The sequence below is a fragment of the Salvelinus sp. IW2-2015 genome, linkage group LG4q.1:29, assembly GCF_002910315.2.
Source record: "Salvelinus sp. IW2-2015 linkage group LG4q.1:29, ASM291031v2, whole genome shotgun sequence".
Taxonomy (NCBI): domain Eukaryota; kingdom Metazoa; phylum Chordata; class Actinopteri; order Salmoniformes; family Salmonidae; genus Salvelinus; species Salvelinus sp. IW2-2015.
The window spans coordinates 43,413,931-43,441,028 of record NC_036842.1 but is presented as its reverse complement, the minus strand read 5'-3'; the positions used below and the strand labels follow the sequence as shown (position 1 = coordinate 43,441,028).

General features: G+C 43.0%; 1 protein-coding gene across 2 annotated transcripts in view; it reads left to right on the top strand.

Moving 5' to 3' along the window:
• peak1 (pseudopodium-enriched atypical kinase 1) overlaps positions 1–26,837 on the top strand; it is a 250,762-nt gene extending 223,925 nt beyond the window's left edge. For both annotated transcript variants that reach the window (XM_070442912.1, XM_023984743.2), the window contains 2 exons: positions 7,163–7,929; positions 21,649–26,837. In XM_070442912.1, the coding sequence (XP_070299013.1) occupies positions 7,163–7,929; positions 21,649–22,980 (2,099 nt within the window). In that variant the 3' untranslated portion in view covers positions 22,981–26,837. The remainder of the gene's footprint in view (positions 1–7,162; positions 7,930–21,648) is intronic.
• The last annotated feature ends 261 nt before the right edge of the window (positions 26,838–27,098 follow it).

Genomic DNA, 27,098 nt, shown 5'->3' with positions numbered 1-27,098 from the left:
AAACCTTCAAAAATCGGCAGTGTATCAAATTTACTTGTTTCTCGCCCACTGTATATGTGCTACCTTTTGCTTTGAACATATATATATATGTGTGTGTGTGTGTGTTGTGTGTGTGTGTGTGTGTGTGTATATATACAGTGGGGCAAAAAAGTATTTAGTCAGCCACCAATTGTCGCAAGTTCTCCCACTTAAAAGATGAGAGAGGCCTGTAATTTCATCATTAGGTACACTTCAACATATGACAGACAAAATGAGAGAAAAAAATCCAGAAAATCACATTGTAGGATTTTTATATGGAATTTATTTGCAAATTATGGTGGAAAATAAGTATTTGATCATAACAAAAGTTTATCTCAATACTTTGTTATACACCCTTTGTGGCATGACGAGGTCAAACGTTTTCTGTAAGTCTTCACAAGGTTTTCACACACTGTTGCTGGTATTTGGCCCATTCCTTCCCCCATGCAGATCTCCTCCTAGAGCAGTGACTGTTTTGGGACTGCACCGTATTGAGGGAGGATGGATGGGGCCATGTATCGCGAGATCTTGCCAACAACCTCCTTCCCTCAGTAAGAGCCATTGAAGATGGGTCGTGGCTGGGTCTTCCAGCATGACAACGACCCGAAACACACAGCCAGGGCAACTAAGGAGTGGCTCCGTAAGAAGCATCTCAAGGTCCTGGAGTGGCCTAGCCAGTCTCCAGACTGACCCCATATGAAAATCTTTGGAGGGAGCTGAAAGTCCGTATTGCCCAGCGACAGCCCCGAAACCTGAAAGATCTGGAGAAGGTCTGTATGGAGGAGTGGGCCAAAATCCCTGCTGCAGTGTGTGCAAACCTGGTCAAGAACTAAAGGAAACGTATGATCTCTGTAGTTGCAAACAAAGGTTTCTGTACCAAATATTAAGTTCTGCTTTTCTGATGTATCAAATACTGATGTCATGCAATAAAATGCAAATTAATTACTTAAAAATCATACAACGTGATTTTTGTTTTAGATTCCGTCTCTCACAGACTAAGTGTACCTATGATAAAAATTACAGACCTCTACATGCTTTGTAAGTAGGAAAACCTGCAAAATCGGCAGTGTATCAAATACTTGTTCTCCCCACTGTATATGCGTTGTTCTTGAAATGTCTCTACCCACTGGAGTATAGCCCATTGCCTTCTCAAGCCATCCATAAAACAATCCAATCTAGAATCTATTACCCGGATTCTTGGATCCATTTAAGATTGTCATAACTGTTAAGTCCTGCAGTGTGAGAAGACAAGCATGGTGAGGGTGATAATATATCTCAGTCTGACACACACACACACACACACACACACACACACACACACACACACACACACTTTAATACACAACACGTACCAGATCTGCATGCACTGTTACAGCACTGCAAGTGTTCGCCTACACCAACCTCAGACCTGCCAACATGCACGCATTTTGCGTACCAACTACGCAATTCTCTGTCCATGTACGCAGGTACCAGATCCGAGTTAAAAGTTTGCAGAAATTAATAGGGCCTGATTTATATATATTTTTAAAAACATTTTAATAAAAAATAAATCCACTGAGTAAATCTAACAGCCCGATTCTCGAGCTGCAACACACAGACATGTGCGGAGTTTGTGCCAACGGACATGGAGATTAATACATTATTATTGGACGTAGCTACCCTGTGTCTGCCCCTCCTCCTGTTTGTTGTGATGCAGAGTTTGCTGACTGTCAGCTGTACGTAAGCACAGGAACGAATCCCTTTTTGACTCTGTTGTGGAAAGGTAAACACTAATTGTTTCAAGCTAACGTTAGAGAACATAAGATTGACATTCAGTGGGCTCTAAATTGCCAGCAGTTCACACGCATTTGCTAGTGAAATAAATAAAATGTAAATACGAAAAAGAACTGGTCGCATTTGTGCAAGTGTGACATACAGTTGAAGTCGGAAGTTTGCATACAKCTTTTCCAAATACATTTAAACTCAGTTTTTTCACAATTCCTGACATTTAACCATAGGACATTTTTACTGTCTTAGGTCAGTTTGGATCACCACTTTATTTTAAGAATGTGAAATGTCAGAATAATAATAGAGAATTATTTATTTCAGCTTTTATTTATTTCATCACATTCCCAGTGGGTCAGAAGTTTACATACAATTAGTATTAGTATTGGTAGCATTGCCTTTAAATTGTTTAACTTGCGTCAAATATTTCAGGAAGCCTTCCACAAGCTTCCCACAATAAGTTGGGTGAATTTTGCCCATTCCTCCTGACAGAGGCTGGTGTAACTGAGTCAGGTTTGTAGGCTCCTTGCTCGCACACGCTTTTTCAGTTCTGCTCACAAATCTTCAGGGCTTTGTGGTCAGGGCTTTGTGATGGCCACTCCAATACCTTGACTTTGTTGTCCTTAAGCCATTTTGCCACAACTTTGGAAGTATACTTGGGGTCATTGTCCATTTGAAGACCCATTTGTAACCAAGCTTTAACTTCCTGACTGATGTCTTGAGATGTTGCTTAAATATCCACATAATTGTCCATCCTCATGATGCCATCTATTTCGTGAAGTGCACCAGTCCCTCCTACAGCAAAGAACCCCAACAACATGATGTCTGCCACCCCCGTGCTTCACCGTTGGATGGTGTTCTTCGGCTTGCAAGCCTCCGCCTTTTTCCTCCAAACATAACAATGGTCATTATGGCCAAACAGTTCTATTTTTGTTTCATCAGACCAGAGGACATTTCTCCAAAAAGTACCATCTTTGTCCCCATGTGCAGTTTGCAAACCGTAGTCTGGAATTTTCATGGCGGTTTTGGAGCAGTGGCTTCTTCCTTGCTGAGCAGCCTTTCAGGTTTGTCGATATAGGACTCGTTTTACTGTGGATATAGATACTTTTGTACCTGTTTCCTCCAGCATCTTCACAAGGTCCTTTGCTGTTGTTCTGGGTTGATTTGCACTTTTCTCACATACGTTATCTCTAGGAGACAGAATGCGTCTCCTTCCTGAGCGGTTATGGCGGCTGCGTGGTCCCGTGGTGTTTATATTTGCGTACTATTGTTCGTACAGATGAACGTGGTACCTTCAGGCATTTTGAAACGGCTCCCAAGGATGAACCAGACTTGTGGAGGTCTACATTTTTTTTGGCTTGATTTCTTTAGATTTTCCCATGATGTCAAGCAAAGAGGCACTGAGTTTGAAGGTAGGCCTTGAAATATATCCACAGGTACACCTCCAATTGACCCAAATCATGTCAATTAGCCTATCAGAAGCTTCTAAAGCCATGACATAATTTTCTGGAATTTTCCAAGCTGTTTAAAGGCACAGTCAACTTACTGTATGTAAACTTCTGACCCACTGGAATTGTGATACAGTGAAATAATCTGTCTGTAAACAATTGTTGTAAAAATTACTTGTGTCATGTATAAAGTAGGTGTTCTAACCGACTTGCCAAAACTATAGTTTGTTAATTAACAAGAAATTTGTGGAGTGGTTGAAAAACAAGTTTTAATGATTCCAACCTAAGTGTATGTAAACTTCCGTCTTCAACTATACATTTAATTCTGCGTCCCATTAGCTTTATTTTCCACGTAACATTACAAGGATCACGCAACCTGATAGACTGTAATTATCATCCACGTCACAAAAACCATTACAAAAGTTTAATCAAAAAATAAATGTAAACATCTTGGCATTAAATGGAGTCGAGTTTAGAAGACTGRGCGATGAAGAATGAATGAGTGTCCGGTATTAGAGGCAACGCTTCTAAAATGCCTTTTACCTAGATTTGAGATTGTATCATTTTGGAAAATCTGAAATGATGTCAAGAAATACAATGGGCACTTTTACATAGGCTGAAACACCGGACTCTTCTAGCGGACAGATTCCCTTTGCGGTAGCCTAATTAAGCTTTGTGTAGCCGGTCTGTGTCTATGCGATCATTTGTTGTTGTTTTTGTCTTTTCAAAATGATTTTGCTTTTAGTGTTGATTAGGAACCGTGTCTAAAAAGCCAATACTTGTGAGCTGGCCCTAGCAATTGGCCCTGTTTTGAGAGGTGAGAAGCGTTCCTCTACCATAGAGACTTAACATGGGGGCCAAGGCAAGCTGGATCTGAAGACCTTCTATGCAGATGTCAGAAACGTATTTTCTTATGCAGTAGACTACATGTTGCTGAAATGTCCATTTGGAGATGTGCTCCTCCAGCATGCTGTGGTCGCTGTCATTGCAGTGGTCGCTGAAATTGCTGTGGTCGCTGACATTGCAGTGGTCGCTGACAAGTTCTCATCCCTCAACTTTTTCACGGCTGCATTATTTCACTCAAGCTGGAGACTTATATCTCCCTCACTAACTTTAAGCATCAGCTGTCAGAGCAGCTTACCGATCACTGCACCTGTACACAGCCCATCTGTAAACAGCCCACCCAACTACCTCATCCCCATGTTATTTATTTTTGCTCCTTTGCACACCAGTATCTCTACTTGCACATTCATCTTCTGCACACATCTATCACTCCAGTGTTAATGCTAAATTGTAATTATTTCACCACTACGGCCTATTTATTGCCTTACGTCCCTAATCTTACTACATTTGCACACACTGTATATAGAGTTTTCTATTGTGTTATTGACTGTACGTTTGTTTATCCCATGTGTAACTCTGTTGTTTTTGTCGCACTGCTTTGCRTTATRTTGGCCAGGTCGCAGTTGTAAATGAGAACTTGTTRTCAACTGGCCTACCTGGTTAAAGAAAGGTGAAATAAATAAAAAATTCTGGAGAGAAATTTCCGGAGAGAAATCGGCACAATGAAAAGGGGGGTKAGCCTGGTCTACTCCCACCTTCGGGCTGTGATGCTGGGGTATTGGTCATATTCCACAGCAATGCAGACAGCGAACTAATATTCAGTCTCGTTTCCAAGATCAAAACCCAGTTCAGAGCCTCATTACCAGTGCAGGCCCTCGTTACCAAGAAMGCTTCAATGATTGCCAGAGGAACTGTTTGCCACAGAGAAGTCTACCCTGATACCCTGCTGAATAAGGACAAATATTCTAGCTACCAGGCAAATCTGTCTAGGAAATGGTTTCCTGAACGTTTGAAGGTCTCCAGAAGATTTGTTCTCACCCACTGTTTCCTATCATAGCTTTTTCGTTTTTAGTATGGATATGTTTATTTGTTACTGATGTTCTGCTTCAAACATTTGTTCTTATCACGTCAGAGTTTTTTCAAATTTTTATTGTGGATAAGACGTTTGTACATTTTGTTCCTGAACAAATAACTTGTTATTATTTGTTTAATAAAATGTTTTTTAAAAAACTCAAAGAATGAAGGCCCTTTGTGTGTTCTTTCTAACTAGATCTTGTTAGTGACTTTGACCATATGTGTAAATGGAATGCTGTCAGAAAGAAAGTYTTCCAACCTTTTATAGACTTGATCTGGTACAATTCTATAATTGCGATCCCTCACAAACAGCACGAGCATGGAAAGAAAACCCCAATTCGGCACGTGCTATGCGTGCGAGTTGAATCTCCAATTTGCCGCACGCGTCTTGTACTCCTTAAAAAGTTGGACAGGGTTGTCAGGTCTGCCCCCTTCGCACATGCACCATCACACAGACACATAAACACACACACTCACTCACATTCTCCTTTTAAAATACATGCGCAAACACACACACACACACACACACACCAGTGARTCATATAGCTAGGCATGGGCAATAGCAGAGCAATCCCTCCTGAGTTGGTGAGGTAGACTCTCCAAGAAGCAGAAGCATCATGTCACCGTGCAGCTGGAGAGCCCAGTGTTATAGGACTAAATCTAGAAATTGGTCACTTAAAGCCATTTTCACTTTTGGCCTAGTACCGTGTCAATTGCACATATTTGTTCCAGCCCAGCACACCMGATTCAACTGATCAAATGCTCGGTGTTTAACTTAGTTGAATCAAATGGGTTAYTGCTGGGCTAAAACAAAAATAGAAAGAAAAAAAAKCCCTGGGGGATCCTCCAGGAACAGATGGAAACACTGCTTCTGTACATAGATCTGAAAATCATCGGTGTGTGTGTGTACACGTTTCAGGAGGATTTTCCAAGTGAAAGTAGTAGCAAGAGCATTAGTGGCAGGGTCATTCATACATTTGGATTAGGCTAAAGATTGTTGTCTTTAGCGGGATTACAACGGATTTGCAAGGGGAAATGTTAAATACTGTTATTTTCCTTTAAAAAAAAAATGTGTCTCTTATTTCCATCTGATCCTCAGTGCTCATTACTCCATATCTTGGTTCTTAGACAAGATGATGGATACAGGCCTCCCAGTCTTGGACAGAATCTTACACGAGTGATAGGAGGCTTGCTTTATTCCCTTCAYGCGATATTCAGATCTTTGGTAGCCTATTTAGCGTCTAAATGATAAGGCAGCCAAGAGTATTTTGGATTGGTGTGTACGAACAGATGTTTTCAGTTTTAACATCAAGAAATCTCATGCAGTGTTTAATGAAATTCCAGGCCTAACCAAAATGTCCAAGGAAGATGAGAAAGGTTTCAGAACAAGCACAAGCCTACAACTTTTAACGTCTTACAATTATGTAATTTTTTTACAGTTCCCTGAAGTGTATGCATCGAAGTCTACAATACACTTTCTCTGACGAGTGACACAATGGTTATTTTTAATGCTTTTTAATTCCCGTCACTCAAGCTGTGTGAGTTTTCTGTGGTCCTTTTCACCCTGACTAGGGACCCCCACCGAACCATCACTCTGGAGAAAAGCTTGAGGGATCTAGGGATTTCTGCCATGGTGGACAAAATTAGGGCACTGTTAACTAAAGCCCGCTGACAAAATCACTTTCCAAGTGCCTCCTTAAGCCTCTCTGAAAACCACTTGAGGAGAGATTTACTTTCGAACCACATGGTGGCTAGTTGGATAGACTTACTACCAGCTGTTCTGTTCTGGTTGGTGTCCTGAATTTGCCCCAGGACCTATCGCAGGGAGGAACTAGGCAGCATATGTAGCTGCTGTACATGAGAACTAAAGTATGAGAATACTGTCAGAGGAATAGGGTTGTCGGATGTCTTAGGTTCTCTATACAGGCGAATCGTTTGGCTCAATAACTTGGTGATGCTGAACTGTTGATGTTTGAAACGTGCATTGTTGTTGTAATCTCTCTTTCCTTTCGCAGGTCAATCCAGAGCCAACATGATCCCGCTGAAGCAACCACGGAACGTCAAGGCTTCGGATGACACCCTGGCCGACTTGGACGAGGAGGCCTCCAAAGCCACTCCGCCGCCGCTGCCCAAGAAGTCGGTAGCCCGCCCCAGCACAGAGACCTCCAGCCTGGGAAAGGAGCTCCCTCTGAGGCCCAAGCGTGAGGCGAAACCCGGGGGTACCAACCTGAGCGTGGCCAACCCCCTGTACGACCTGGACTCCACCTGGGAGACGGGCAGCCACAGCTCCTCGCTCAGCTCTGAGGCCCGCCCTCATGACCAGGAGAGTGGGGACTCCCTGGAGAGACCTGTGGCGGCCGTCAACAAGGGTCGAGGGGCCAACAGCCTGTCGTGCCTGGCCTCGGCACCCAGCGCCACCACGGGGCGGGAGCGGCGGGGCTGCCACAGTGCAGAGTCCCTGGCGGGTAAGGCTCGGACCACGGCCAGGGTGGGTGGGTGTGGCGGGAGCAGCAAGCCCCAGAGGCAGGCCCTCTACAATGGCATGGACAGCTGGGAGGAGGTGGTGGGTCGCATCCGGGGGCTGCACACGGACACGTTGAGGAAGCTGGCGGGGAAGTGCGAGGACCGCTTTATGGCCGGGCAGAAGGACCACCTGCGCTTTGGCACGGACAGCTGGTCGCACTTCAGGCTGACAACAGGGAAGCCCTGCTGCGAAGCCGGAGACTCTGTTTACTACACTGCCTCCTACGCCAAGGATCCGTTGGTCAACTACGCCATCAAGGTATGACCAAAAGGTTTCAAAAGGAGGCCTTTGCACTCTTAAGTAGTAGWAATAAAATAATTTCATATTCCTGGGTGATTTATTTTGATGTCAAAATAAATATTGTGAGATCTCTTTGAGCTTCAAGAGAGCAGCTATATTTAAGTTAAATCGTTTTTAATAACTTGCCTAGTTCAATAATGGTTAAATAAATATATATATTTTAAATCTTCACTTATTCATGAAAACTCTTGTAAATAATCTAGTTTAAGCCTGTTGGGCACTGAGTCCCGCATGTCTCTTGTTGCCATGGCTTGGAAGTCACCAGCGCTGTCCTCTCTCAACTACCCTCCCGCTGAAGTGAATTTCTTAGCTTTGAAAAMAAAATATTACCAAGGGAACCATTTTATTTTAGTAACTATCACATAGCACACAGTGAAAGACATGRTCTGGAACTTTGGCAACTAGTAAGTCTTTTTTAAACCTCCCGCTTTGATCTGGATGTGTCAGTGTGTAGTTCATACGTGCATCATCTATACTGAACAAAAATGTAAACGCTACCTGGAACCATTTCAACGATTTTACTGAGTTACAGTTCATTATAGGAATTCAGTCAATTGAAATACATTTGTTAGGCCCTAATCTATGGATTTCACATGACTGGGCAGGGGCGCAGCCAATCAGAATGAGTTTTTCCCCACAAAATTACTTTATTACAGACAGAAATACACCTCCGTTTCATCTGGTGTCTAGTCTCAGACSATCCCACAGGTGAAGAAGCCGTATTTGGAGGTCCTGGGCTGGCGTGTTTACAAGTGGTCTGCGGTTGTGATGCCAGTTGGACGTACTGCKAAATTCTCTAAAATGACGTTGCAGGAGGCTTATGGTAGAGAAATTAACATTAAATTCTCTGGCAACAACTCAGGTGGACATTCCTACAGTCTGCATGCCAATTGCACGCTCCCTCAAAATTTGAGACATCTGTGGCATTGTGTTGTGTGACAAAACTGCACATTTTAAAGTGGCCTTTTATTGTCCCCGGCACAAGGTGCACCTGTGTAATGATCATGCTGTTTAATTAGCTTCTTGATATGCCACACCTGTCAGCTGGATGGATTATCTTGGCAAAGGAGAAATGTTCACACACAGGGAAATAAACACATTTTCACATTTGTGAAAAATTCTGGGTTCTTTTATTTCAGCTCATGAAACATGGGACCAAAACTTTACAACCAGTGGAGCAGTGTTTCCTAAATTCGGTCCTAAGGACCCCAAGTGGTGCACGTTTACTTTTTTCCCCCTAACACTACACAACTGATTCAAATGATCACAGCTTGATGATTAGTTGATTATTTGAATCAGCTGTGTAGTGTTAGGGCAGAAACCCAAATGGGCACCCCTTGGTGTCCCGAGAAACGGGTTTGGGAAACCCTGCAGTAGAGCGAGAAAGAGCAATGTGGGTTGATCTGGTTGATTGACAGCTGGGGAAACTGGTGGCAAGACTTTTCATTAGCATTCTCTCTAAAACGGCTACATTAGCGTGCGTGGGCGGCCTGCCGGATGGGAACTGAATATGAGCATGGTGCTGGAGATACAGTGCCTTCAGAAAGTATTCACACTTTTTCCACATTTTGTAATGTTACCGTCTGAATTTAAAATYGATTAAAAYTTGAAATGTYGTGTAAACCCCTTTTGTTATGGCAAGCCTAAATGAGTTCAGGAATAAATATTTGCTTAACAAGTCACATAATACGTTGCATGGGCTCTGTGTGCAATAATAGTAATATTTTTTTAATGACCAACTCATCTCMGTACCCCATACAATTATCAAACACACATTCAACCACAAAGACCAGGGATGTTTTCCAGTCCCTCGCAAAGGGCAACTATTGATATATATTTGTGAAAGAAGAAGCAAACATCGAGCATGGTGAAGTTAGTAATAACACTTTGGATGGTGTTTCAATACACCCAGTCACTACAAAGATAAAGGRATCCTTCCTAACTCAGTTGCCGGAGAGGAAGGAAACCTCTCAGGGATGTCACCATGAGGCCAATGGTGACTTTAAAACAGTTACAGAGTTTAATGGCTGTGATTGGAGAACATTGAGGATGGATCAACAGCATTGTATTTACTCCACAATACTGACCTAAATGACAGATTGAAAAGAAGGAAGCCTGCACAGAATAGAAATATTACAAAACATGCATCCTGTTTACGATAAGGCACTACAGTAATACTGCCAAAAAATGTGTCAAAGAAAAATTAACCATGTCCTGAATACAAAGCGTTATGTATGGGGAAAATCCAACACATCACTGAGTACCACTCTTCATATTTTTAGTTTTGTGTGTAGATGCGTGAGATTTTCATTTGATTTAATCCATTTGAATTCAGGCTGTAACACAACAAAATGTGGAATAAGTCAAGGGGTGTGAGAATACTCTCTGAAGGCTCATAGCGGCTGCATTATTTACATGGCAGAAAAACCCTCAGCGCTCCACAAAGCACTTCAAAGCCTTCTCCCTCCACGTTAAGGGCAGGCTCAAGAGAAGGAGTGGTTTTCCCCGGACGATTTCCCCGAGAAATAAGACAAACAAGAGCATCCACATGCAGTCATAATAGCCGAGCGACCCAATTAAAAAAGTAATGTCAATGTGCCCCAGTTGTGTGCAGGAAGATGGTGCTCTCTGTTCCCTCAACACATCAACAAAATGGATCTGTTTATGCATTTGAGTCATGACTATTTAACAGTGTGTTTATTATTCGCAGTCAGTCAGCTTTTCACAGATTTGCAGGAGCGCGTCATATCTTCAAAAGGTTTTTGGAAAGCAATTTKTATTTCAAGGTTAGGCTTCTGATAGCTCTATACTTGATACCAATTCAATGCATTTCAATTGAACTTCCTTCGGGAAAAATCACTCAATTCCATTTAAGTCCATTTTTGAATTAATTCAACGAGGCAAATCAAATTCAAATTGAATTTCAATGCGGTGTGCATTTCTGATAATAAATTGATCCCAACCRTGGTTTGTTATCTAGCCTTATTCTCGCAGAGAAGTGTACCACGGACAGTGCGAGTGACTATTTCTAGCATTGAATCACTTCACAGTTCAAACAACCCTGTGGGTGCAAATAAACTGTCACACTGACTCTCATCATCTCATAACAAAAGTGATGAGGAAAGTAAGGAAATAAATAAATATAGCTCTAGGCTATATAGAACTGTCAGGGTCACTCATACCTATTATTTTCAATTCAAAGGACGGACAACGAATGCCTATTACTGTTTAGACGAAGTTGTTGTATGTCCATTCTGTTTTAGTTTAGTCATCAGTGTGCACTTCTAGATTTGTTGTCCTGTTTCCCAAGTAGGCAAACTTTCAGACGAACATTGATTTGCCCAAAATAGACACAATGTTAGAATTTAAACATCAACCTGTACAGTCCCCCKAAAAATATTCTGAATGACATATTCAGAGGTTTCCGGAGTGTCGATTTTTGACAGAGCCACAACATTAATTTGTTATTGTAATAACCATCCAGTAACAGCTCACCAATATGAAATAAAACTATTGTACAACTATAGTACAACTGAAAGCCCAGGGGTTATGCTGTCCTATATTTCTCCCTGTTTAAACCATTGCATGGCAAATGGTCCAGAAACAAAGGACAATGCCCTCTGAGCAGCCAAAATGTATCTCTGTTACAGTATCCAGAGGACTGAGTGATAGATACCAACCATGGATTACTATATAATTATCCTTTCTAAAACGTGTTCACTGAGGATAACTCTGATGCAGTCTATATGGATGTATGATCTCTGTAGTTACTGTTCACTAGGGATACTTGATGCTGTTATATGGGATGCTCTGTCGAGTTATGTTCCTAGGGATAACTGATGCAGTCTATATGGATGTATAATCTCTGTAGTTACTGTTCACTAGGGATAACTGATGCTGTCTATATAGGATTGTATGTCTCTGTAGTTACTGTTCACTGGGATTACCTGATGCTGTCTATATGGATGTATGATCTCTGTAGTTTGTTCACTAGGGATAACTGATGCTGTCTATATGGATGTGTGATCTCTGTAGTTAATGTTCACTAGGATAACTGATGCAGTCTATAGGAGTATGATCTCTGTAGTACTGTTCACTAGGGTAACTTGATGCTGTCTATATGATGTGTGATCTCTGTAGTTAATGTTCACTAGGGATAACTCGATGCGTCTATATGGTGTATGATCTCTGTAGTTACTGTTCACTAGGGATAACTGATGCTGTCTATATGGATGTGTGATCTCTGTAGTTACTGTTCACTAGGGATAACGATGCTGTCTATATGGATGTATGATCTCTGTAGTTACTGTTCACTAGGGATAACTGATGCTGTCTATATGGATGTGTGATCTCTGTAGTTAATGTTCACTAGGGATAAACTGATGCGTCTATATGGATGTATATCTCTGTAGTTACTGTTCACTAGGGATAACTGATGCTGTCTATATGGATGTATGATCTCTGTAGTTACTGTTCACTAGGGATACTGATGCGTCTATATGGATGTATGATCTCTGTAGTTGCTGTTCACTAGGGATAACTGATGCTGTCTATATGATGTGTGATCTCTGTAGTTAATGTTCACTAGGGATAACTGATGCGTCTATATGGATGTATGATCTCTGTAGTTTACTGTTCACTAGGGATAACTGATGCTGTCTATATGGATGTTTGATCTCTGTAGTTAATGTTCACTAGGGATAACCGATGCAGTCTATATGGATGTATGATCTCTGTAGTTACTGTTCCTAGGGATAACCATGCTGTGCTATATGGTGTGTGTCTCTGTAGTTACTGTTCACTAGGGATAACGATGCTGTCTATATATGTATGATCTCTGTAGTTACTGTTCACTAGGATAACTGATGCTGTTCATATGGATGTGTGATCTCTGTAGTACTGTTCACTTGGGATAACTGATGCTGTCTATATGGATGATTGCTCTCTGTAGTTAATGTTCACTAGGATAATCTGATGCGTGTCTATATGGATGTATGACTCTGTAGTTATGTTCACTAGGGATAACTGATGCTGTCTATATGGATGTGTGATCTCTGTAGTTACTGTTCACTAGGGATAACTGATGCTGTCTATATGGTGTTTGATCTCTGTAGTAACTGTTCTCTGGGGATAACTCTGATGGTATCTATATGGATGGTATGATCTCTGTAGTAACTGTCTCTAGGATAACTCTGATGCTGTCTATATGGATGTATGGTCTCTGTGGTAACTGTTCACTGAGGATAACTCTGATGCTATCTATATGGATGTATGACCTCTGTAGTTACTGTTCACTGGATAACTGATGCTGTCTATATGGATTGTTGATCTCTGTAGTAACTGTTCTCTGAGGATAACTCTGATGGTATCTATATGGGGGTATGATCTCTGTAGTAACTGTTCACTAGGGATAACTCTGATGGTATCTATATGGATGTATGATCTCTGTAGTTACTGTTCACTAGGGATAACTCTGATGGTATCTATATGGGTGTATGATCTCTGTGGTAACTGTTCTCTGAGGATAACTCTGATGCTGTCTATATGGATGTGTGATCTCTGTAGTTACTGTTCACTAGGGTAACTCTGATGCTGTCTATATGGTGGATGATTTCTGTGTTGAACTTGAATCTGGACAGGGTGAACTCTAAATTTCTCTGAGGTTTTATTGTCCTCTCGGGATTTCTGTTTTATTTACATTGGTCTAATCCCCCCACACAAGCTCTTAAATGATGTGGCCCCCTGTGGAGATAGGGCCTGGGAGTGTTTAGGTTACTGTAAACTTGGCATGGTTTGATTGGTGAATGGCGGTTGGTTTTGGGTTGAAAGGTTACAGTTTCAGATGTTATAGTTGGAATGAAATGCTTTTTCTCTCTCTTATCCCGTTTCCAGTTAATGGAGGAAGGTCGTATGATCAATTCTCATTTCCTAGGCCTCTGGCCTAGTAGGCATCTCTTTGTTCATGCCTAGAATTATGCTTTGTTAATGTCAGTATTGCCTTGTTTAAGGGTATTCCTTTTATATGAATCTATTCATTTGACAAAGTAATGAAATACACTTGTATTTAGAATTCCATTCTCAGACATTGCCTATTACTGTAACTCAACTGTAGTGTTATTGCATATTGCTAAATCATCTTTATGGAGTCAGATAAACCTTTTAATAGGCTAATTGCTTCGTCGTATTGCTAAGCCGCACGTGAGGCATTTATATGATCGTATATACATGTCAAATGAACCACTGCCCACTACATCTGTATTCAGTTCCTTTGATTGTCTCYGTCAGGGTGCTGCAGTCAGAGAATGTGGCCTGTGGGAGAATGACTGCTCCCTGTGTTCTGTGTGCTTTGATCAAAGTGGGGAGAATGAGAGCGACAGTGAGCTGCACATGGTGTCCCTGGGGGTTTATGAGAAGAGAAGCGCTCCCYCCAATGCCTGTGACAAGCGTGCGCTCTCCTCTCGCAGCTATGCACAAGATGATGAAATGGAACAATGATGCACATCGGAAGAAAGGGACGAGACATAGAGAATCTCTCTTTCTCTGGACCTTCCCTGTGGATTTAGAGAGAGAGAGCAAAACATTTTCTGACTGAAGTTACAGAAGTATGTTTTTCACAATCTGARAGTGCTCTATCAGGGCCTCTTCAACAATAACAAAAAATGTTRATATGTTGATCATGGACCCTTAGAGGAAATTCTATTTCTTGCAAAGTTTTGGAGAGCTCTCGTTTTGGATTTGGTTAATGCATATTGTATGAGGCGTGTGACGCCTCTGTACTTTAGTCTAGTGCGTTCACAAAAGTCCGAAGCCATTGCCGCATCTTTAGCATAAAAATACATGAAAATACAAAAACCCTGAAGCTCAAGGCAAAACAAAAAAAAGTCATCTAGAGGTCGAAAGAAACGCACACCTGTTTAGGCGAGGTGCTGGCTAGCGGAGTAGAACACTTGAAAAWMMTTAAGGAGAGCCGCACACTCTAGGAGCTCAGATGCAAAAAAWMTATAACCTAATATCCAATGTTTCAACAGACAAGCTGTCTTCATCAGGGTWTAATGACAAACACTGCAGGTCACTAGTTTATATAGTGTCAAAGGACACACATACGTGTCTGTAATCATGGCCGGGTGTGGCCTGATATCATTGGTTAATTCTCAGATATAAAAATAACGTACCAAAAACATGAATGGATAGCATACGATTTATAGATACAATTTAGCAACATAGGCCTACAATAGCAAAATCACAATCACAAGAATGGCTTCAGATCAAAGTCTGCGTTGAGAGCGAGAGAAGCAATGGTCTTTTAATTAAAGATCCAGGCAGCCTCTCATTTTAACAYTAAATTGTCGAGGTTCACCCCCTCTCCTAGGGAGGGTGACATGTTCGATGCCGATATAACGTAGGGACGAAATCSAATGGTTTGCTTCCAAAAATTGGGCCGCAACTGGGTAAGTCGAGTTTTTGCACCTAGTGGTGCTACGATGCTCCGAGATTCYTACTTTTAATTCTCACTTTGTTTTACCCACATCATTTTTTACCACAAGGACAAGTTATAGAAAAAAGTAGCCTCTTGGAATGATTGCGTTTGAACCACGCCGTCTATTATTTGAATAACTTAGTATCTCTTTAAAATGGCTTAATTGTTCTTTGCCTAATTAGGCCTCATTTGTTATGCAGCTCGTCAGACCGTGTAATGATTCCTGCAGCCATCCATTGATATGATTGACAGTTCTTTGATAGCCTAAAACCGTGCTGCTTTTGAATGCCAGAGTGTGTAAGTGGGCAAGTGTGGAGCGAGGAGCAGAGCGTAATTTGACCTCTAATTTTGCTCTGGTAATGCTCAGCCACAAGCTCTGGGCATTCTCTGCCTAGCATTGATCATTTCCTTTATCACTATTATTTTAATTAGGCCTATTCAGTTGTCATTATTTAGCCTACCCCACCCACAGTAGCCTATATATAGTTTATATTCTACTTTCTACGATAAATGGAGGTTTTAGGTAGGCAATACATAGGCTACTGTAAAATGTATATTGTTTTTTCTTGGAATGGAAACACCATAATATAAATACATTTTAATTAAGCTCAAATATCTTCAACAAATTGTAAATACTAAAGGCCAGTATCAGCTTTTTTTTTCATGAATAAAAGGGAATAAATGAAATCAAGATCCAGCGATCAAATGATTTGCGCACAGCAAACACCAACAGCCTTCACATGTGCATTGAGCGTGGGAAATGCTCGGTACAAATGAAATATTAGTTTTATTATTATTATTATAAAGACAGAAAAATGCACATTTTAAAAAGCTTGATTACATAAAGGAGTGTTAGTGGGAATATAGCCATAATATAAACAAGAGAAAGGAGAATGGAATATATTTAAAAAGCATAACATTGAAAAATACATTGATGAAGCAGCCGCCGTGTATGGATGCTATTTCTCAAAAATCTATTACTTTTAAATAGGGACCGGCACAGAGTCCAGTAGGACAGTCTCACATGGCTACAGAGTAAGTAGGGACCGGCACAGAGTCCAGTAGGACAGCCTCACATGGCTACAGAGTAAGTAGGGACCGGCACAGAGTCCAGTAGGACAGTCTCACATGGCTACAGAGTAAGTAGGGACCGGCACAGAGTCCAGTAGGACAGTCTCACATGGCTACAGAGTAAGTAGGGACCGGCACAGAGTCCAGTAGGACAGTCTCACATGGCTACAGAGTAAGTAGGGACCGGCACAGAGTCCAGTAGGACAGTCTCACATGGCTACAGAGTAAGTAGGGACCGGCACAGAGTCAGTAGGACAGCCTCACATGGCAAGTAGGGACCAGCACAGAGTCCATTAGGACAGTCTCACATGGCTACAGAGTAAGTAGGGACCGGCAGAGAGTCCAGTAGGACAGTCTCACATGGCTACGAAGTAGTAGGGACCGGCACAGAGTCCAGTAGGACAGTCTCAATGGCTACAGAGTAAGTAGGGACCGGCACAGAGTCCAGTAGGACAGTCTGACATGGCTACAGAGTAAGTAGGGACCGGCACAGAGTCCAGTAGGACGGTCTCACATGGCTACAGAGTAAGTAGGGACCGGCACAGAGTCCAGTAGGACAGTCTCCAACATGGCTACAGAGTGCTACACTTCACTGCTGGAGGGAATACACAGCCGTCCTTGATTGTGAGCGAGAATGAAATGTGTGTACACAGGGTAAATCAAGTTTTTTCCATCAATACAATCAATGTAGGGATGTAACGTGAATTCCTAAGGGAATTGCTTTCACTGTAAAACCAAGTGTTTAGGATCTGAACACATAACTAAACACTTTTGTGTAACACTGTTTAAATGCGAAAGGCATTTAGGTTTTATACACTAAACACTGGGGTTGCTGTTTTAACACTGTAGGGTGTYATGTCGTATTCTGCTAAACCTGGTCTGATATTACAATTCGCTAAAAATACTGCCGTGGAGCTGTTTTATGCACCAATAATCTGTGTTCTCTTCTGTTGGTATCACCATTGCGCATGCTCTCAGTGGTGTTTGTAGTGAGTCTTTTTATAGAACGTCTGACCATACAGTTGCCTAGGTACTTCAGTATTATAGACAGTGTAGTCGTGTACAATGACAGCACCTCCCTATAACTATAGAGGTGTCATTCCGGAGATCTAAGGGCTTGTTTTTCAGAGCGGGACATAGGCCCAGGTGGATGTAGCCCTAAACACACTTTGTGGGGACTGACGGGTTGCCGTCTCTAATGAACCGTTTCAGATGTAATGTGTGTATGAGTTAGTAGTCGAAGCACGGTGCATCCTGGTATTCTGGCTGATTTGTTCCTATATGTATATATTTCCYGTAAATAGTTCACCAAAGTTTATTGCACCATACTGGCTGGCTACTTGCTTTCTTTCTCCAATCATCTGTGGCCAAATCATTTACCCGCTGCAGTTTGAGATTATTTATTCCCTTTTATTTATGAAAAGAAGCTGATACTTGCCTTTATTGTTTAGGATTTATTTAATATATTTTAGCTTAATTAAATAGATTTATATTATGGTGTTTCTACTCCAAGAAAAACTCAAATACATTTTACAGTAGCCTATGTATTGCCTACCTAAAAAAATCCACTAATGCATTTGAAGTCCTTCAAAATAGAATCTACATATATCCTAATGGTAGAAAGTAGAATAGACACTACATATAGGCTAGTGTGGGTGGGGTAGGCTAAACAATTACAACCGGATAGGCTGAATTAAAAGAATAGTGATAAAGGAAATAGAAAATGCTAGGCCGAGCATGCCCAGAGCCGGAGAAAGGCACTGCACCTCAGTGCTAGAGGCGTCACTACCGACACCCTGGTTGGAGTCCAGGCTGTATCACAAGCGGCTGTGATTGGGAGTCCCATAGGGCGGCGCACACTTGGCCCAGCATCGTCCGGGTTTGGCAGGTGTAGGCCATCATTGTCAATAAGAATTTGTTCTTAACTGACTTCCCAAGTTAAATAAAGGTTAAATAAATAAATAAAAAATGCTCTGCTCCACACTCGCCCACTCAAAAGCAGCCCTGCTTTAGACTATCTAAAAACTGGGCTTCCGTATTGATATCTTTGTGTATCATGACTGAAATACTGTGCCAAGTGAAAGTCTACACACCAGAATGCCTTTCCAAGATGTGTTGAGTGTTCCTGAATGGTCCAGTCTCCGTCCTGACTTAAATCTGCTTTAAAAAAAATCAGAGATAAGGTTTGAATATCGCTGTCCATCAATGATTCCCAACCAAATTTACTGAGCTTGAGCAATTTTGACAAAACAATGGATATACAGTGTATTCTGAAAGTATTCAGACCCCTTCACATTTTCCACATTTTGTTACGTTACAGCCTTATTCTAAAATGTAATAAATAGTTTTTTTCCCCTCAACAAGCTACACCCCATAATGACAAAGCAAAAATATGTMTTTGAAGTATTTGCAAATGTATTAAAAATAAAGACTGAAATCACATTTACATAAGTATTCAGACCCTTTGAAGCACCTTTGGCAACAATTACATTCTCAAGTRTTGGGTACGACGCTACAAGTTTGGCACACCTGTATTTGGGGAGTTTCTCCCATTCTTCTCTGTAGATCCTCTCCTCAGAGATCTTCGATTGGGTTCAAGTCCGGGCTCTGGCTGGGCCACTCAASGACATTCAGACACTTTTCCCGAAGCCACTCCTGCGTTGTCTTGGCTGTGTGCTTAGGGTCWTTGTCCTGTTGGATGGTGAACCTTCGCCCCAGTCTGACGTTCTGAGCGCTCTGGAGCAGGTTTTCATCAAAGATATCTCTGTACTTTGTGTCATTCATCTTTCCCTTGGGGCCTCCCAAGTGGCGTAGCGGTCTACGGCTGTTTCGCAGCGCATACAGCGTCACTACAGATCCGGGTTCGATRCCGGGCTGTGTCGCAGCCGGCCGTGACCGGGAGACCCATGAGGCGGTGCACAATTGGCCCAGCGTCGTCTGGGTTAGGGGAGGGTTTGGCCGGCCGAGATGTCCTTGTCCATTTGCGTTTAGCGACTCCTGTGGCGGGTCGGGTGCATGCACACTGACATGGTCGTCAGTTGTACATAGTTTCCTCTGACACATTGGTGTGGCTGTCTTCCAGGTTAAGCGAGCAGTGTGTCAAGAAGCAGTGCAGCTTGGCAGGGTTGTGTTTCGGAGGACACATGCCTCTCGACCTTCGCCTCTCCCGAATCCGTATGGGAGTTGCAGCAACTGTAACCACCAATTTGGATATCACGAAATTGGGGAGAAAAAGGGGTAAAAATGACAAAAAAATGTATCTTTCCCTCGATCCTGACTAGTCTCCCAGTCCCTGCGGCTGAAAAATACCCCCACAGCATGATGCTGCCACCACCATGCTTCACCGTAGGGTGGTACCCCAGACGTGACGCTTGGCATTCGGCATTCAGGCCAAAGAGTTCAATCTTTGTTTCATCAGACCAGAGAATCTTGTTTCTCATAGTCTGCGAGTCTTTAGGTGCCTTTTGGCAAACTCCAAGTTGGCTGTCGTGCCTTTTTACTGAGGAGTGGCTTCCGTCTGGCCACTCTACCATAAAGGCCTGATTGGTGGAGTGCTGCAGAGATWAGTCCTTCTTGAAGGTTCTCCCATCTCCACAGAGGAACTCTGTCAGAATGACCATCGGGTTCTTGGTCACCTCCCTGACTAAGGCCCTTCTCCCCCGATTGCTCAGTTTGGACGGGTGGCTATKTCTAGGAAGAGTCTCGGTGGTTCTAAACTAGTTCCATTTAAGAATGATGGAGGCCACTGTGTTCTTGGGGACCTTCAATGCTGCAGAAATGTTTTGGTACCCTTCCCAGTTCTGTGCCTCGACACAATCCTGTCTCYGAGCTCTACGGACAATTCCTCCGACCTCGTGGGTTGGTTTTTGCTCTGACATGCACTGTCAACTGTGGGACCTTATATGGACAGGTGTGTGCCTTACCAAATCAATTGCATTTACCATAGGTGACTCCAATGAAGTTGTAGAAACATATCACGGATGATCAATGGAAACAGAATGCACCTGAGCTCAATTTCGAGTCTGAATACTTATGTAATTAAGTATTTCTGTTTTTTATTTTTAATGCATTTGCAAAAATGTCTAAATACCTGCTTTGACTCTGTCATTATGGGGTATTGTGTGTAGATTCATGAGGGGAAAAAATATTTAATCAATTTTAGAATAAGGCTGTAACGTAGCAAAATGTGGAGAAAGGGAAGGGTCTGAATACTTTCTGAATGCACTGTATGTTGCCCTAAGAGTTGTACAAAGTTGGTAGAATAAAAATMATTCACAGCTGTTATGGCTGCCAAAGGTYCGGGACGGTTGAGCTAACGTAGGCTAATGTGATTAGCATGAACATTTCCCAGGACATAGACATATCTGATATTGGCAGAAAGCTTAAATTCTTGTTAATCTAACGACACTGTCCAATTTACAGTAGCTATTACAGTGAAATAATACCATGCTATTGTTTGAGGAGAGTGCACAGTTATGAACTTGAAAATGTATTAATAAACCAATTAGGCACATTTGGGCAGTCTTGATACAACATTTTGAACAGGAAAGTAATGGTTCATTGGATCAGTCTAAAACTTTGCACATACACTGCTGCCATCTAGTGGCCAAAATCTGAATTGCGCCTAAGCTAGAATAATACATTATGGCCTTTCTCTTGCATTTCAAAGATGACGGTACAAAAAAATAAATACATTTTTTTCTTTGTATTATCTTTTACCAGTTCTAATGTGTTATATTCTCTTACATTAATTTAACATTTCCACAAACTTCAAAGTTTTTCCTTTCAAATGGTATCAAGAATATGCATATCCTTGCTTCAAGGTCCTGAGCTACAGGCAGTTAGATTTGGGTATGTCATTTTAGGCGAAAAATGTTAAAAAGGGCGGATCCTTAAGAGTGTCAGGGGTGTGAAGACATATGCAATTTATAAGATTTTTCTTTCATTTTGAAAATGTGGAGAAGGTTGTGTAGATCGATGGTGGGAAAAATTGAGTATAATCCCCTTTTAGATGAAATGAAAAGGCAGAACATGTGAAGACTGTAGACTTTCTCTAGCGACTGTACATATCTTAGTAGTGTAAATTGTTGTAGATGTTGACTGCCTTTTCTCTTTCTCCCTCTCTCCAGATCTGTCGGTGTAATGTGAAGGAGAACCAGCAGCAGTTTTTCCACAGCCTGGCGGTGAGACAGAGCCTTGCACTCCACTTCAACATCCAGCAGGACTGTGGCCACTTCCTGGCCGACGTCCCCCCCCGCCTGCTGCCCTGGGAGGAGGAAGAGGAGGAAGAGGAGGACAATGAGGAAGGGCAGAAAGAGACAAAGGATAAGGAGTCAAGGAGGAAGAAGGAGACTGTCGAAACAACYAATGCCATGCAGAACAGGCATGCCGAGGAGGCCCAGATCCCAGGCCACCARATGGGCACCACCGGCCGCCTGTGCAGCCGAGTGGTGGTGATCACCCGTGAGGTGCCCTTCCAGACCGTTGCTGACTTCGTCCGGGAGGGCGCAGTCCGGCACGCCCGCAACCCGGACCTGTACGAACGTCAGGTGTGCCTGCTGCTTTTACAGCTGTGCTCGGGCCTGGAYCACATGAAGCCCTACCACGTGACCCACTGTGACCTGCGTCTGGAAAACCTGCTGCTGGTGCACTGTCACCCGGGAAACCCCTGGAACTTGGACCTGCTCGAGCCCAACAATAACAGCAGCAACAGTGCCACCTCCGGGGCAGGTGCTGCCAACACGGCCACCAACGCCACCTGCCCTGCCCGCCTCATCATAAGCAACTTCTCCCAGGCCAAGCAGAAGAGCCCCCTGGTGGTGGACCCCAGCGCGCTGTGCAACCAGTCGCGACTGGCGCCCGAGATTGTCACAGCGACGCAGTATCGCAAGTGCGACGAGTTCCAGACGGGCATCCTCATCTACGAGATGCTGCACCGGCCCAACCCCTTCGAGGAGACACCCGAGCTGAAGGAGAGGGAGTACACCTGGGCTGACCTGCCGCCACTCCCAGCCCGCTCCCTCTACTCCCAGGGCCTGCAGCAGCTGGCCAGCCTCCTGCTCACCGTCAACCCCTCGGAAAGGATCCAGATGGCCGAGGCCAGGGCCTGCCTGCAGTGTCTGCTCTGGGGGCCCCGTGAGGACCTCTTCCAGGCACTCAGCTACACCGGTGGCCAGACTTCAGGCACCAACTCCAGCCAGCACGAGACCATCCTCCAGAACTGGCTGGACCTGAAGAGGACACTGATGATGATCAAGTTCGCAGAGCGCTCYCTGGACACGGGCTGTGGCGTGAGCCTGGAGGATTGGCTGTGCTGCAAGTACTTGGCCTTCGCGACCACAGACACGCTCAGCCGAGTGGTGCGCATCCTCCAGCAGCAACACTCACAGTCCCAGCATCTGACCCAGTCTCAGCAGCACCTAACCCAATCCCAACACCTGACCCACTCCCAACCGCTCTGAGCTCCATTACTCACTAGCTACTCACCGCTCATCCAATTCTCTCTAGACTCGTGTCGTAATGCTAACAGATCTTACACTTCCCCTCTCGTCTCTGTCCTATCCCTTCAACAACGCAACCAAACCATGAGCGGAAAATCTATGGTAAAAACTGTAATAAATCATTAGCCTTATTGTGYACTATGACATTGTATGCAGTGCTCAGTTGTTTCACCAGTGTATCTTTTCTTTTGGTGGGAAAAAGTGTAGGGGGTGTGTGTTATCAAATTAAACCTGCTTCAATGTACGATGAAGTACTCGGATGAGACAAAAAGTACTTTGATACTACAAACTAACTGGCAAATAGTCCTCGCTTGGTAAAATCTCAATGAGCTTCAATGAACAAGTAGGAAAAAAACATAAACCGTCAAAAAGGATGCTTGAATTGCTCTCAGCTGGAGTTGCCACAGCAACAGGTTATCTCCACATTCAATTCAATGGGCCCCCGATCTGAAAATCCAATCTCCTCAGACTTGAGTCTACTTTCACATTATTAGCCAATTATTACACAGGTCCTCTTTGCCAGGGTTTGTTGTTCAGTTCACAGTATGTGACAGTAATGCGGCAGCACTGGGACTGGATATAAGCCTAGTGATAGTGACCACATAGCCCAGCCAATCTCTGCTGGCTCCAGTTGCTCTGACATCCCCTTGTTGTCTGTGTGTTTGTCTAGCCACCTCTCAAAACTGTCTCAAAGACATGAGTCCTATAGGGAATTCAGAGGGATTTAGCCTTCAGATCAGAGCTATCCTAACTAGAGCTGTCACCTTGAACTAGGACGTTTGAATAATGCAGTTGCGTTTAGCTTTGAATGGATTTCAAGATAGAATGTCAACGTGCATAGTGTAGTGGTCAAGCTTGCCCCAAGGCTACAGCTCAGTCCTAGTCTAAACATCCCCAATAATCTTCTTAGCCCTCGCCCACTCCCTTTCACTGTCAACCATTACTGAGGGGGGGGGGGGGGAAGGGAGGGTTGAGGCTCCAAGGACGATTGATTAAGAATGAAGAATACAGGCTCCTCAGTTCCCCAAGGAGGACAGACACCCAGCCCAAATTTAGCATTACGTCTTCTCCTCCACCATGAACTCAACCACCCAATAAGGAGGCAAAAGCTCTTTATTCTTAGGTACATCGTTGGAATTATTTTTCAACCACCAAGTGTGTTATGCAAACTGAGAAATCGCCAAAGTCCTGCCCCCCGCAGTCTCCATTTTGACAATTGTGAGGAATACATTGATGGCGACAACCTTTTGGATGTTTATATAAGAGGCGTCTGTTTCAGTTCGTCAAGGTGAATGCGTTGTAACACAGTCATTTGAAGTGTCCTTACCACTGCGTAAATACAGTACATGATTCTGCAATCAACCAGGCTGCCATGTCGCTTCGTAGTACCATTGATGCGAAGTTAGACAGTAGTCAGACATGAAAGCGCTCCCAGTGTAATTTGCTCGTTTTTAAGCAGAGCCAGAACTTAGAATACTAGGAAGTCTGTTTTAGTTGTGTGTTTCGTGGTCAAACACTATTTTTCCTTTGGATATGTGCAATTAATGTCAAATGTTATCATTAACTATGAAAATGACTGTACTTAAACATGTACGTAGCCAACTTTTATCACTTTTCAGTTATTCTCGCTTCCATTATTATTTCTGGCACATAACTGGCAATGACGTTCAGCTGGAAACGCAGGATTTAGTCTCGAACCCCGATGTGGAACTTGTTGTGGGGAGCTAGGACAACATTATTGCAGCGCGTAGAGGGACTTTGATGTTTCAGGGACGGCTTGTTGGGTTTTCTTTTTTGTATTTGTTTGTAGTCTTTAATTCTACTTTTTTTTCTCTCTTCATTTTATTTGTTAATGTAAGATGCCTATGTGTTTCTAATTGACTGCTTCTGGCCTGGGTGACAGGATCAATGTTCGCACATTCAGTAGAACTCGAAGCGTTCGTACGCGCGGAATGGAAAGGTAGAAGCGAAGCGGAGAACAGGTCGTGATAAAAAGCCGTTCTAGCCTGGTAACACTGTTCCGTCTGGATTAACCAGGCTAGTTCCAGCCCTCGTGGAAAGAAACAGGCGGTAGGTGTGCTCAGCAGCAGCACGTGGAATGTAGGAGTCTCTCTGGACTGGAGTGAAGCTTCGTTTGGAACTAAAAGGATCCCWTGAACCTGGACGTATTATTCCCAATAGACTGTGTTAGCCACTCAGCCTCCGTTTTGGGGCGTTTCGCCTAGTTAACCACTATACATGATAAGCGTTCCCGATCAATAGAGAATGGCCACTGCCTTAAACCCTGCTTCCTGCAACATCTAACCACACCACCCAACCACTGAGATTCACACGCCTATTGTCCCATCACTATATATCCGTTTTATGGGCTGCCATGGGAACTCACTACAACTGTTGCAGATACATAGCCATCCCTCTGCCTCATCAGCATTGGCGATGTCAGCTTGTGATCCTTTATAGCCAAATTAATGAGCATTTGGCTTTATGGCCTGTGTCCGTCTGCCTGGAATCAATGCAACTGAAATAGATGGCTTACGTTGGCTTTGCTTCTATCAGTTTAGGGAAGCTTACTGAAGACAATGGAGACCGTTTGTGTGCTTTTGTGGTTTGAACAATGTGAGCGGTTTCGGCAGATCCCACATACTTTGGACTCACAGGTTGACGTCTCTAGCAGTGCTAGTTCGACACGGCAGATTCCTATAATTAAGGGTTATATCATGTCAAAATTATAATTGATAGCGTGACACAAATACCCAGCAGAGTACCCGGATGTTTTTTTTCTGTACCTCTCTAGATTTATATATCCACAATAGGAGTGTGCAATGGCCTCCGGCATATCAGATCTAATGGGGTTTACTACACGCATTGCACAACAGACTATTTGGTTTCCAAACACAACAGGTGTATGACTCTGAAACACATATTTTTGGATTCCGCTTGTAATGTTTGGTCATCGGGTGCGTGTCCATGCAGGTTTGGTTTCTCTTAGTAAGTATTTAACTGTTTTACTTTATTCACCTCTACTCATCTAACAGCGTCCTGTGAGAAGATGGCCAAACTCTGCCATGGTTTCCTTTCTGTATATCCAAATGAATAACGTGACATGGCAGCCAGCCACTCACTAGCTAGGTCAGTGGGGGAGAACTACTGGGAACTACTGTGAGGAAGGGATCCTGTGTATTTAGATATAGGGTCAGATGTGATGTCAAGGACATCGAATGGTGACTTCGGGTCGAAGAGTCCAGGCCACTGAGGAATGCATGTGGACTGCACTGGTGGCTGTCCTTGTATCTAGAGAGTCAACATTTATATTATCTAATGTAATCTTTAATCTACACTATTTACAGAATTTACAGTGCACCACTATCGGTCTGTCACGACAGACGAGATACCATGCATCAGCTTTACTTTTTTGTCTCGTTTGTTTTTGGAGAAAACTGGTGAATTGTTTTTTCTGTCCAGAAGAATGTTATTATAAAACTATAGTGTTCTCACCTTTTGGAAAAAGAGTGTTTGCATACAGATTCATGTACAGTATTTTTCCCTCTTGTAAATGATCGAGTTAAACTACTTTAACAGCCAGTTGGGAGGAGGGTTTTTGAATGAATAACAATCACCATTAAAAAACGCATTGTTCATGGATAGTGTTGCCAACAGTGAGTTTTGCAGTTTTTTATCATTGCATTTTAATCGCCACTGAACATAAAAAGTAAACTCTCTTGGCTTTCTATATATGTGTATATCTCTTGGCCTATTGCCATTTTATTGTTGATCAAGTAACCGATAGTAACACAACAATAAATGTATGTTTTTATATACCTTGTGTGTGAGACCCCATTATTGCCAATCTGTGTCAGCCGCTTGCACGTCCCTCTTGTGGTGATGAAGTGTAACAACTGACTAATACAAGGGCTGCATCCCGATTAGTCTAGTTGGCTTCCTTATGAGGTAGGATCCTCCCCTTGACTCCTTTCCATTTATTTGCGCTGCTGTAACAAAAGCAAGACTGGAGAAAGGTAATACCTTGTAGTTAACCATTATGTTGCTTTCACGTCTTCTGTGCTTTCAGATTATCGGGG